This window comes from Capricornis sumatraensis, chromosome 7 (assembly GCF_032405125.1).
Source record: "Capricornis sumatraensis isolate serow.1 chromosome 7, serow.2, whole genome shotgun sequence".
In the NCBI taxonomy this organism is placed as follows: domain Eukaryota; kingdom Metazoa; phylum Chordata; class Mammalia; order Artiodactyla; family Bovidae; genus Capricornis; species Capricornis sumatraensis.
In genome coordinates this window covers 117,652,892-117,666,443 of record NC_091075.1, presented here as the reverse complement: position 1 = coordinate 117,666,443, position 13,552 = coordinate 117,652,892, and the positions used below count along the sequence as shown (strand labels likewise).

Genomic DNA, 13,552 nt, shown 5'->3' with positions numbered 1-13,552 from the left:
TGCGTCGGGCGGAACTGAGGTCTTCTCCCAAGCAGGTAACGGGTCTTTGTCTTTGTTCCAGGGCTCCAAGTTCGGGCGGGGCGTTGGACTCGTGCCCCCGGCTCCGCGCGCCTCCAGCCGGAGGTCCTTCGGGAGGCCCCGGAGGCTGAGCATCACTCGCTCCCTCGATGACCTTGAGGTAACGTGGCTTGAGTGTTTCTTTCTTTATTCTCCAGGTTTTCAGAAACGATGCATCTGAATCTCCATTGACTCCCGCCCTTCCCTTGACCCCTCCCTCTCCCATAACCTTGATCTTCAAGGCGAGCCTTCGTTCACACCCAGCCCCTCCCTGCCTCGGCCCTCCTCACTCAGCCCTTCCCGGCCTCTCCTCTGCTCCTCAGCAGAGTCATGATAAGGCCTGTGCCCTCTGTGTGCCGGGCACGGTGTTCTAGACACACGAGCCCTCTGGGGCCTGTCGTGACCTGTTACTCAGCCAGACTTGGGTCCATTTGCATGATGCACAGGAAAGCTCGTCCACTGACTTGGGTTGTGGGGAAGGACCGCACAGCCTTTACTGTGGCCCCAGACGAGGGGAGCGGGCATCTCATGCTCAGAAGGCCCGGACTCCTGCTGGGCTCAGGGGAGGGGCTCATGGGGCACTTGATCAGCTCACGGGCAGCTCTCCGGTTGGTTGGTGGTGAGGTAACACGGTGATGTTACGGGAGTCTCAGCCATCTGCCTTCTGCTTCCAGCTGGTCTGGGGTCTAGGGGCTGGGAGGCGGCATGCAGTTCACGTCTTCCTCCTGGCGAGGGTTTCAATATCTGCAAAACAGCTCAAGGACATGGCTCAGGATATTATCTGCAGCCCTGAGGAAAAGCTGAAGGCCCTTGACTTCGCTTTATGGCTAACCTGTTACTGTTTTGTTCTGCTTGACGGTTCTCTTTCATTTTCGCGCTTTCTCACTTCTCCGGTTGAATCTGCTCTTTGGGACTGGGGGAAAGCCGGGAGGAGAAAGCTTTTCTACAAACAGGAGGTGGGGGCACACGAGGGTGTGTCTCAGGAAGGCCTCTCGGGGTCCTGCTCCCCCTTTTAAAGATTTGGCTCTGCGCCACAGGTCCTGACAGTGTCACCTTGCGTGGCTCTTCTCTTTGATCCGTAACGCTGAAAACAGAGGAGACTTCGCTCCTTGAGCAGTTCTCGGTTCACAGAGAAGTTTAGCAGGAGGTACTGAGAGTTCCGCGTGCGTGCTGTGCTGGGTCTGTGACCTTTAGCTTCAGTTCAGGCTTGCTTGGAGCCCGCCCCTGGTGCCGTCATCCAGGTTTGGCCGGGTGGAGAGGGCACGCGGTCACCATCACAGTGCCACACGGAGCAGCCCCTCTGCCCTGAGCCCCACGTGCTCCACCTGCTCACCCCCTCCCTGCTTGCCCTCAGCCCTGGCAGCATGGTCCTTTAACTGGCTCATTTTGTGTGTTTTAAAATTTTACACAAATGTAATTCACTGCATATCTTATTCTGCCAGTTTTAAAACACTGTACCATGGTTTCAAGCTTTGCCTTGTAGTTTTGGTTTATTTTACTGGTTTTGCGACATTCCGTTATGAGCGATTTTTATTCCACTCTGCTGCTGCCTGGCACTCCATGCAAGGTCGGGACAGGCTTCTCTGAACAGGTCGTCAGTGGACGGTGGGCGGCAGGGGTCCGTGTGCACACCCGTTTCGGGTGTCAGGTGGCTTTGACGGGTGTCAGAGCCCATCCAGGGTCTGCTTACCAGCGGTACGTGTCCCCTCTGCTCACTGACGCCTGGGACTGTCGAACTGAAGTCTTCCTGTGTCAATAAAATGCCAGCTCATTTTAATTGGCATTTCACTGACTGTGAGTGAGGCTGAGCATTCCTTCATGGGCTCTTTGGCTATATGAGTTTTCCCTGTTTTCAATTAGTAACCTGTTCATGTCCTCCTAGTTTTTAAATTTTTATTTTATTTATTTAATTATTTTAAAAATAGATTTTGTAGTAGGTCTTTACATTTTGGGGACACATCCTTTGTCAGATAAATGTTTTGAAAATATCTTTGTGACTTTTTTCTACCTTTGTTTAGGGTGTGTATACATGTGTGTATATGTGTGTATTTTAATTGTGGTAGAATAGAACATTGAATTTGCCATTTTAAGTGTGCAGCTCAAGGCAATAAGCACTCACTTCATTTTGAACGTGCCCGTGACTCACTCAGCCCCCCTTCCTCCCAGCCCCTGGCACCCACTCCTGCCTGCTTTCTGCCTCCAGGAATTGACTTTTGTGTCTGGTTTATTTCACTTAGCCTAGCATCTTCACGGTTCACCCATCCATGCAGCAGGCGTCAGAATGCTTTTCCTTTTTGAGGCTGAATAACGTCCCACTGTGTGGACGGACACTTTGTGTTTATCCATCCTTCTGACGAAGGCCCCTGGGGTTGCTCCCATCTTTGACTAATGCGGCCAGTGGTGTTATGAATATGAGCATGCAGCTGTCTATTTGAGCTCAGTGATGTTTTAAAAATAGACCGCAAGATAATTTCTTACAAACTCAATAATAGTTATCTGGAATAAATTGTCTATGGGGTTTCTTTTTGCTTAAAACAGAAAGTTAACTTGTGTTCTGATGCGGAAGCTGGAATCTTTGGCTGTTAGAGCTGGAAAGGGCCTGGACATCATCTCGTTGTCCAGATGAGAGAGGGACTGATTCTGGAGGTCTTTGGGGGCAGCGGGGGGCTGCAAGGTGGTCGGCACTTGGTACTGGGCGGTCGGAGCAGAGCAGCTGTGGGGCGGCCCTGTGAGGCCCCGAGGCTGGGACAGGCCCCAGGGCAGGGGCTCGGGGCTCCGGGGTCCTGAGAAGGGGCCCCCCCACTGAGCCTGCATTCTCCCTTCGGGGGTTTTGGCCAGGCGTCGTCTCTGCATCGTCCCGGGAGAACGGTCTCTGCGGGGGCCTGAGCCCCCGGGGCCAGGAGCCAGCGGAGCGGCTTGGGGTGGCGCAAGTTCCGCTTCTGGACACGTGGAAGCAGTGTGGGCCCTGGGGTCAGTGCTCACTCCTCTTCGCGATGAACGTCCAGGGGCCGGCCGGTGTCCGCGTGGCTGACCGAGGGCCGCCCTTGCCCTCTGATTGTCCCGGTTCACAGACGAGAGCCCAGGTGCAGGGAGAGAGTTCTAAATTTAGGTTCCGGGGCGCGGAGCTTGCGGTCTCCCCCCACTTCTGAACCTTTTACTTTTGTCCCATTGGTGCGTTAGAGACAGGATTGAATCTTTGCACCTTTCTGCCTGAAGACTTCAAAGTGTAGGAATGACGTTGGTCAGGCTGTTTCAAAGGAATCCTGTCTGTCTATCCTCCCCTCTGCCCGACACCCCTCAGCGGGTGAGCCGGGCAGCCTTGGGACCGTCTGCTTCTGCGTCTGCTTCCGGCCTCCCAGCCTTGTTTGGCTCCTCCCCAGGGGCACTGGCTTTCGCCTCTTGCCTCTGGGTCCTAAGCACCCTGGGCGCGTTAGAAGCCCCACCAGGGCCTCTGCGACGTCTGCCACCGGCCCGGCTCCTCCGCACAAGGCCAGGTCCAGGTCCACTTCCGGGCCCTCAGGACTCCAGTGCCTTGGGCTGGGTCTGCTGGGAGAGGCCGACAGAAGGCTGTCTAAACGCTGGGCTGAGGAGGACGACCCAGGAGGGATCGCTCAGGACAGAGCGATAAAACGGTGAAGGGAGAGGTCCGTTCAAATGAGCAGTGACCATGTAAAGCAAGAATAGCTGTGTTTGGTTTGAAAATACATGAAATTAAATTCCAGCATAGCAGGCTGAGCGCTGGAAGGTGAATGGAGGTCAGGTGTTTCTGGGTGCCCACTCCACTAGGAAGAGGATGAGGGGCGATCAGAATTTGGTTTGTATAAGGTGAGGATGCACGTGATCCCCAAGGCAACGTAAGACAGTAGGGTGAGGAACGCAGTTTACGTTAGCAGAAGGAAAACGTGGAATAATGGAAAATATCACATGTGAAAGAAGGTGAGCCAGGAGGAAACGGGAGACAAAGGGCAGAGAGCAGGAAGGGCAGACAGGCAGGCTCGGCGGGGTGGTTCAGTCCAGCCACGCTGCTGCCGGGTCACACAGCTCAGCTAGAAAGGAGAGACTGTGCGGCAGCATCAGAAATCTGGTCATCTGCTTCCGAGGGGCAGCCCTAACACTTAGGAGAGAAATGTGAGGGAAAGGGCGGGAGAGGAGATGCCCATGGTACTGAGCAGAAGCAGGGTAGTGGAGCTGTAGTGACCTCAAAGCCGCCCTGAGACGGACAGGGAGCCGTCATCGCGGCGGGCGCCATCGCGGCGGGCGCAGGGAGCTGCCCTTGTAAATTTCACGTGCATTCTGTTACACAGTCTCCACACCTCTGCAGCAGAAACCCACAGAAGTAGGAGCAGAACCGGACGAGTCCGTGCCAGAGCAGGCTTTCGCCCTCCCTGCTCAGTGAGTGGTGTGGTGAGCAGGGAGCGCTCAGTAAGTAGAGGGTCTGACCAGCATGGCCCGCAGTGCCTGTGTGTGTGAGGCACCCGGCAAAGGTGTCCTCCCCCCGGGAACGTGTCGTGAAGCTGACCGGGCGCTGGGCCGGAAAGCAAGTCTCAGCAGGCGCAGACGTCTCTTCACTTGGAGCCTGTGCTCGGCCACAGGCAGGTGTGGCGGAAACCGGCGACAAAGGGAAGGTGCCTCGCGCTCATCATGAGGTCCAGGGTTTAAGAAAGAACCGGTGTGCAAATTAGAGTATATTTTGAATGATAAGGAAGATACGTCTAAGCCTGTGGGAGGTAGCTAAAAGTGCACTTAGAGGAGCATTCATAGCTTTCCATTGCGTATGTTAGAAATGAAGAAAAGTGGGAAGCGTATCAGGAGCTTAGGAAACAGCTGTAACACAGACACAAAGGCAGCAGAAGCTGGACAAGGATGAAAGTCAAGGCAGAATGGACGGAGCGGGAAGCTAGCAGACACCAACAGAAGGATCGGTCAAGAGGGGTCACTTCCCAGCTCACTGTGCGAGGCCGCCAAAGCCGTGAACCCAAACCTGACAGACAGAGGAGAGGAGAGCTACGGGGCAGCTCACCGGTGAGAGACGCGGAGGGTCCTCAGCGCCACGTCACCTGGTCCAGCCTCACGCTTGTTCTAAGGACATGGTGTTTTTAACATTTGCAAATGAGTCATGTAATTTACCGCATTAACAGAGTAAAGGAGAAAAATCATGTATCATCTTAACAGAAGCAGGAAAGACATTTGGTAAAATTCAGTATCTGTTCGTGGTTAAGAAAAAAAACCCTTAACAAAATAGGGATTAAGGGGAACTTCCTTAATTTGAGAAGGGTATTAAAAAAAACCCATGGCATGCTTCAGACTTGAGCTTTTCCTTTGGGAGCAGGAATGAGGAAGGATATCTGTCACTGCCGTTTCAGCTTAAATGTTTTCTGCAAGTCGTGGTTGGTGTAGAGCAACCGAAGTTTAAAACCTTGCGAAGGAAAATGGCAATGTTATCATTCTCGCATGATGAGGTTGTGACATGGAAAATCTGAAACAATCTATGGGTTCATTCTGAAATTAATGAGTGATTTAGGAAGATTGCTGGATAAATGGTCAACATGCAAAAGTCAGCTGTGTGGGACTTGCGTGGTGGCCCAGTGGGTAAGAATCCATCTGCCAGTGCAGGGGACGTGGGTGCCATCCCTTATGGCGTGTGGAAGGACCATGCCACAGGGCAGCTAAGCCCATGCGCCACAGCTAATCCCCGTGCACACTGGAGCCTGCGGCACGAGAAGCCCGTGCCCCGCAACGAGAGAGCGGCCCCTGCTCGCTGCAGCTAGAGCAAGCCCATGAGCAGCAAAGAAGACCCTAACCTAAAAGAAGACCCTCAGTCAATTAAAAAAATGTAAAAAGTCAGTTGTAGATCCAGTTAGAAAACGATGTATAGATTGGATGTAATTTTAATCAGAATCCCAACAGGTGATTTTGTTGAGCTTAAGAAGATAATTCTAAAAAATTTGTTGAAATGCAGATGGTCAAGTGTAGTAGCCAAGACATTGGTGAAGAGGAATGTTAGGGAGACGTCCTCTATCAGCCTCCAGAACTTATGAACTTAGAGTCGGGGAAGACCGTGTGAGTGTCAGTACACAGAGAGACAGACAGCGGAGCAGCAGAGAGGCAAGAGACAGACTCGCGCCTGTGGACACGCCGGCTGTGTGCAGAGCCGGGACGGCGTGGTCTTTCAGTGGTGCTGCGGTGAGGACAGGTCTACATGGAAAAAGAGGGAGAGAAAGGGAAGCTGGATTCTCTCCCGTGCTGTGCAGACAGAGTTAATCCAGCTGTGTCGGAAATCTTCCTGGGAAGGGCAAAGTGAGAGTCAGTGGAGGATAAAGTAGACGCTCATCTTCGTGGTGCTGGGGAGGGAAAGACTTTCTAAGCTGGACACAAACTGTAAACGCCGAGATGGACTCTGACCCAGGAATGCTCAGAACCTACCTTCATCTCAGCACCCCATCCCTAGGGTGCACGGGGGTAAGAGTGCGGCAACCCTCAGAGGCCCTGTGTCCCTATGAGGCCCAGCAAGCAAAGCAAAGCCGGCAAGAGATGCACACCGGCCTTTGATGAGAGATGACACCCAGTGGCAAGCCCAGCTCTGGTGGATCCAACCACAGAAGTTGTCAGGGAAGCAAACGGCAGTCCGTGAGGTCCACAGTGCAGAATGTCCGACATGGAAAGACCAGTGGACTGTGCACATGTTGGTGTGGATGTGAAGCAGCCGGACTCTTGCCTAGTGGGCGTGAGTGTCCACTGTTCGCAGCGACATTGAAGGCACAAGAGTCCCTCCCTTCTGAGGCGATAGCCTGTGGATCAAGGGACAGGCAGCAACTCAAGGCAGCATCGCCACAGGCCGCTTCTCCACTGCAGCATGACTGGGCTGATGCCCCAGCCACCTCGGGATGGACAGGCAGGTGCCGCGGGGCGGGCAGGCACTGCAGAACTCTCTGCACGCTCCATCCGTGTAGCTGTGGCCCGGGGTGGCATGTCCAGTGCAGAACCATAGAGAGAAGTGGGCACCGATGACACTTTTCCCTGTGACCTGTGGGGCCGCGTGGGCTTCACGCTGGCTCTGCTTGTTCTCTGTTCTGAATGGGTAGCTTCCCGGGAGTGCCACATGCACGATCGTGTGTCCTCTGGGCCTGTGAGTGCTGAGTGGGCAGTGCAGCCCGTGAACCTCAGAGGGGTGTGCAGGAGGGGGACAGGGAGGGGGCCTCAGGAGGGTTTGCAGGAGGGTGGGGCCGGGAGGGAGCCTCAGATGGATGTGCAGGAGGGGCCGGGAGCCTCAGAGGGGTGTGCAGGAAGGTGGGGGCCAGGGAGAGGAGAGGTGCTGCTGGCAGGTGGGGGTGTATGGGGTCCCCCCTGGGGGGATCCTGAGATAGGAGGTGTGGAAGCGACAGGTGAGTTTCTGTATGTTGTGGTCCTGACCACGGCAGACGGTCACCGAGAGACGGGGACCTGAGAGGTGGGGCAGGAGACTGGGTCAGCAGAGGCCCGCCCCTGCCCGCAGGTGTACAGCCGGCCTCGGAAGGAGGTCCTCGCCTCTGTGTGACATCTTCAAGGTGCCCAGGGCCTTGAAGGGGGCGCCAGGTGTGGGGATCAGAGCTGAGCAGTGCAGGCCTGGGGGAGCGGCTCTGGAGCCCAGCTCCCAGGAGCCGGCCCTCCCGTCCCCACTGTGAGCCGTGCTGTGTGTGGATCCGGGTGGGCCTCTGCTGACCGTGGGCAGGAGTCTCTGCGCCTGCTCCCTCCTCCAAGGGCCGCCTGTGAGTGGATCCAGGAGCTGTGACCGGACTGGCAGTGCCCAGTCTGGACAGCAGGGGGCGCTGAGGCCATGCGTTTCCCTCCCGGGGGAGCGAGTCCAGACTCCCCGCGGGGGAGCCGGGTAGGGGCACTTTGGGAGGAGGGTGGCTCTCCGTGGTCCCTCCGATGCCGGTGTTGAGGTCGAGTGAGTTGCTTCACGTGAGCTCTGTGGGGATGACCCCCAAAACAAAGGCAGGGGACCCCAAGCTGGACCTCAGATCTGAGACTGACGGAGAGGTTCAACCTTCCAGCCCCTGGCTCACCTCTGGGGCACTCTGGGCAATTTACAGAGTTCACATGGTCTGGGGTGAAATCTCCCCAGACATTTCGAAACAAGCTCTTTTTACCTATTTCTTATTTTTGCTGCTTTGCTCTTTCTAGGAAAATTCAACTTGGGATTTTGCTTATTTTGGTCTGTCCCTGCTAGCGTACTCTTTAAATTCTTTACGTAGGAAGCCATCTTTCCTCTCGCTGAGATCCTCTTGACTTAGGGGCACACGCTAGGGCCTCCCAGTGCCTTGTCTCCTCCTTCAGGGACTGTTTATGGAACGTCGACTGGGCGTGGACAGCCCTGCGCGAAACTGCTGCCAACCCTGCCGCGGAGGACTGGCTTCCCGGCCGGATGGGTGGACGCGAAGGGTGGCAGTCGGCTTTAGAAAGGATCCCTCGGCTGCGTTGCCAAGAGTAAACAGGAGGGACGTTGGGGCAGGAAGGGGCCCTTAGGATTACGTTTGGGGCCACACGGTGGTCTGGGTGAGGGGAGGGCTTGGGGAGCAGGGGGCTTGGACCAGTGGACGGCGAATGGTCAGACTCGAGAATCTCGCCCGGGGCTCACAGCTGAGCCCAGGCGGCTGCAGGAGGCCTGCGGGGAGGAGCTGGGGGCGGGCGAGGCTGGTTTCCCGGGCACCTCCCCCGATGGTCACCATGGTCACTGCGGACGGCCCTCCTCTTCCTCGGGAAGTTTTGGGTATCCCCCAGAGTGGGTGGTCTGACCTTCGCTGGCCTCCTTCTCCTGATTCAGGTTAGGGGCCCGCCTCCTCTGGGAGGGGTGGGAGCCAGGGGCCTCTCTGAGGTTGTCCACCCTTGTCCTCTTGGCCAAGCTGGACAGCTCCATGCCACTGGCACTTGCCAGGCTTCTTAGGGGCTGTGCTGGACTTCTCACCCCGTCTCTGAGCCCACCCCCATCTGGCGATGGGTCGACACCACCAGGACGCGGTGGTGAGTGTGGTGGGTGCCCAGAATGTCTGGTCCCTTGCTCCAGGAGCTCCAGGAGGCCCTCCAGGCTCTGCCACCCAGGGTGCCGCCTGGCAGAGGGGCATTGTGGCCCGATTCTCACCTCTTCTTTTCCTCTCTTTGCCCTGTGGACAGCAGAGGAGGGGCGGACTGATAGCCAGAGGGGAGACAGAAAGAGCCCCAGAGAGACAGAGGAGCCCAGAGGGCACAGCTCCACGTGGACCTGGCAGGGCTGGGCCACCTTTCGGGCTGAATGTGATAAAGAGACGTGTGAAGTGACGCCTTGCTGCTTGTGCAGGCTCACAGGGACGTCTGTGCAAGACGGTGAAAATACAGACCAAGTGGGGACCTGAGCGGCTGAGCTCCTGACGCTGTCCCAGGAGGTTGTGCCTGTGGGCGGGGCCTGTCCCATAGTTTCTTTTCCTTCTTGGTCCCTGTTAGTCTGGCTAGGCTCTGCCTGGGGGGCTTTGCAGACTGCTGTCCTCTGCTCTGGCGAGGGGTCACTGCCTCCCCCCAAATCCTGTGAATTAGTGCATGGCCCTCGGAAGTCAGCGAGGAGGACAGTTAGGGCCACCAAGTCAGGGGCTCGGCTGATCCCCATGAATACCGCAGGGTCACCCCCCAGAACCCTCCCGTGGGTTTCCTCTGCGCGTGTGCCTGTGGACGTGTGTGGTGTGTGTGTGCGTGCTGGAAGCGGAGGCCAGGGAGTGCAAAGGAGATCACCGTGTCCCACTCTATGTCTCAGCCCTGCCACCACGGGCGTGAAGGGGACCTCCGTGGGCCGGAGGGCACCCCTTTTCCTTAGAGACGGGGCCCTGCCCAGGAAAGGCTCTGAGGCCCCTCCAGGCCGGCAGGCACGCGGGGCCCCCTTCCTGGGCGGGGCAGCTGTGCCCTCCCTGCCCCCCAGCTCCCTGCTCCCTCCGCCTCCTTGCTGGCCCTCACAGCCCCCAGTGTCCTCCCTGCTACGGGCCGCCCTCCCGTGCTCCCTGAGGCGGAGCGGGTGACTGTGGCGGCCTCAGCTCGCTTCCCACTCCCGCTTCCGTGTGTTTATCGTGTGAGAACGGTCCGAGGTGGCCAGGCCGGAGCTGCTTGTTGTCTGCGAGCCGTCTGGGCCGCGCCCTGCACTTCTGCAGTAAACACAGCGGGCGTCGTGGAGTCTGTGCACCGGACACTCCCGCTCTCCCCCCAAGGCCGAGCACGGTGGAGCCCCAGGCCACCCCACCACCGCCCGCCCGCAGCTCTGGGCAGGGTGCCCCCAGAGCCCCTTGGATGAGGCCCCTGGCGCCCGCACGTCCAGAGACGAGCAGGTGCTCTGCAGGGCTCCCTCGCTTCTGGACACAGGGCTCTTTCTCTTCCTGCTTCCCTTTTAAGTTAAAACAGGACCTGCCGTGGCTCCCTCACTTTGAGGCCGTGTGGGGTGGTGGGAGCAGACCAAGCCGAAGGTGGAGCCGGGGCCACCTGGGGCCAGGTCTCAGGAGCCCGCCGTTCAGGGCTGGGCCCACGCTCGCCTGCACGTGGAGCTGATAATAGACCCGTCGGCGGCTGTAATTAAGGCTGCACCCTGCACCACGCGGCTAGAAAACAAATTCTCTGCAGCTGCTGTGCTGACTGAGAAATTGCCCCTATCAGCTGAAGTTTTATTCTTCTGATTTGGGAGAGGAAATACTTTAAAAATGATCTCACGGCATGATTTATGTAAACGGCTTTTTTTTTTCTTTGTGTGAGACAATTGAGATAGAGCCTGAATCCCGGGCAGACCGCGGCTTCCTGCAGTGTCCCGTTGCCAGGGCGACGGAGGGAGCGGATGGAACTTCATCTGAAATGCCTTTAAACTTTCTGACGTGCACAGGCGTGCGGCGAGGCTGAGTGCTGTGTTTCAGAGCTGCGTGCCTGGAGTGGGTAGGAAGTCCTCCGGTCTTAGGATGAATTCGGAGAAAGGGTCGCTGGAGGAGACCCACGTTTTAAACAGCCAGCAGGTAGGCCACTCCAGATGTTTTTGTTGCTTACAGAATTGTTGAGGTAGCCTGGCGTCTTGGTTACAGCTTTATTTTCAGCCTGATAATGAATGGTGGCTTTTAAGTGTAAACTTTGAAAAAGGTTTTCTCGTGTCTGCATCGCGGAGCTCGGAGTGTGTCCCATGGAGGTGATAAAAGCCCAGCCCTGGGGCCACAGACCCGCACCCCGAGTGAGGCTGGGTTGGGAGTTCCTCACGCTGAGTCCCCTCAACCTCTCGGGAGACGCTGCCCGCATCCCGAGCCAGCCTTACGTGAAGCAGAGGCAGTCTGTCGTCCTCACCACAGTGACCGGAACAGATCTGGAAGATGAGTGAACTTAGATTTCGACGACCTAACTGTATTACAGTCATCTTTACTTCTTAAATTGCTGTTTTATAACATTTTTTTTTCTTTTTTAAGAGTTGAAGTATAGTTTTCTTTTTCTAAAAAATTGATTTGCAATGGGTTAGTTTCAGGTGTACAGCCCAGTGACTTGGTGGTGTATGTAGTATTTTAAAATGGAATGAGCTGGTTCTGCCTCACATGCGTGCACAGGAAACTACTGGCAAGCCTATTTGCTGATTGATTAGTATCTGAGCTTATAAACGTGAGCTTACTGTAAAACGTTTTTAAAAGCTTTAAGAGTGGGAAGAATACATTTTATCTTCGTCTCTGGCTGCGTCGTGTTGATGTAAAGGCGAAACTATATTTCGATTGTTTACGGAAGATTGTCCCTAGTTACCGGGGACCAGTTTAAATTCATCCTTTGCTGAGAGCTGTTTCATCTTAGCGTGGTCTCCGGACGTCTCATTAGAACCTTCTGTAGAGAGGAGAGGAGAAGCTGCTGTCGCAGAGGTGCCTGGGTGGGATGCTGGGTTTAGGACCATGGCTGCGTCGGCTTTTCCGATAGGAAATAGAAGCAGGTCTGCTGGGCAGGTCCAGAGTTGTGCCTGTGAAGGAAGGGCAGGTGTGAGTGGATTTTAAAAACACTTTTCATGTATATTTTGAGAACTCGGCGCTAATAAGGCTCCCTCGAGAGGGTGGGGAGCTGCTTTGATGTTTACGGGCGTGCCTGCAGCGTGCCGCCTCTGGCCGTCCCCGCAGGAGCAGTGCTGGGCTCCTGTTTGCCACTCCTGTCTCTCTAGAACGTGAACTTCGGAAACACTGGGTCCCATACACACGTACTGGTTAACCAGTTACTAATTTGTATTACATGCAGGCTGCTTTTCCATTCCCGTGGTATATAGAGGCAAGTTTTAGAAAAGGTTGTTTTTTTATTTTGAGTGAAAGAAAAATTACTAGAAATCTGCCTTTTATTTGCCTGCATAAATGATTTGGATTCATTTCGAAATTTTGCAAATGCTCAACCCAGCGAATAAGTTGTTTGCGGAGGGTGTGAACGAGTCTGGGTGGTGTGGTTCTGTTTTAAGCAACAGAAAATTTCAGGAAGGTGGTGGGGTGGCGGGCAGTCCTGAGGGGCTGGCTGGCTCTGCCCGCGGGCCAGGGGCAGGGGGCAGGGGGCAGAAAGTGCTGTGGCCTCCAGCTCAGTCCTCGAGAGAGAAGTCTTGAGGTGAAGGGCAGTGGTCTGGGGTAGCCGTGTGGGAGGGGCCCCTGCCCTTGGCGGCTCTGAGCCTCAGATTGTCCGTCGTCACAGCGGGGGTGCCCTGTCCTGCCCAAGAAAAGCCGTGACTATGAAGGACTGTGACTTGGAAGTGTCTTTCACCTTGGAGAGGAGGACCCGTGGGCCTTGAGAGGAGGCGTCTCCCAGGACCACTTGAAATGCCCTCGGGGTGTGACCCGGAAGGAGGCTGGGTGTGACCCGAGGCTCTCACTGCCATCAGCCCGTCGGTGTCCCCGTCTTGTAGGCACGAGGTGCAGTGGAACCGACTTTGGACTCTAGGACCTGCCCATTTGCCAGTCCCAGGCAATCCACCGTATTTCAACCACTACACAGGGGGACGTGCCGGTCGAGCCTCGGGTCAGGAGGATTTGCTGCAGGAAGAAAGAGAGCTTAGGTGGGCTTTCTCCGTGGACACCTTGGAGCCCCCTGCCGTGTCTGACCAGCTTGCTGGGGCGGGGCCGTGGCCGTCCGCACTGTGGCCTGGCTGCTGTCCAGGAGACGGGGACAGAACTCGCCCGGCCCAAGTGGTCTGGGGCCCCGAGCCCACGCCATGCAGGGCTGTCGAGTTCCAGGACCCGGGCACTGCCGCCGCTGGTGGGTTTCTCACTGCCCACTGGGGTGCAGGGGCAGGCCCCCCTCTCAAGGCCTGGGCCCCAGGGCACCGCCTGGGCACTGCCCTCTTTGACCTGACCCCACTCTGCTCTCACTCGGCCAGACCCGCAGTCAGCGTCCTCCGTGCCCGCCGGGCCGAGACGTCCAAGCCCCTGGGGCGCCCATTCGGGTGGCCGGGCTGGGCCGGAAGGTCAGTCAGTCCCGTGGATCCTGGGCATGAAGACAGTTGGGACACGTCGTGCGGCGGCGGGCT

At 56.5% G+C, this 13,552-nt stretch overlaps 1 protein-coding gene across 1 annotated transcript in view; it reads left to right on the top strand.

The window, feature by feature from the left end:
* RGS12 (regulator of G protein signaling 12) overlaps positions 1 to 13,552 on the top strand; it is a 90,775-nt gene that overhangs the window by 17,067 nt on the left and 60,156 nt on the right. Inside the window, exon 2 of the mRNA XM_068975095.1 lies at positions 62 to 178. Within this exon, the coding sequence (XP_068831196.1) occupies positions 62 to 178 (117 nt within the window). The remainder of the gene's footprint in view (positions 1 to 61; positions 179 to 13,552) is intronic.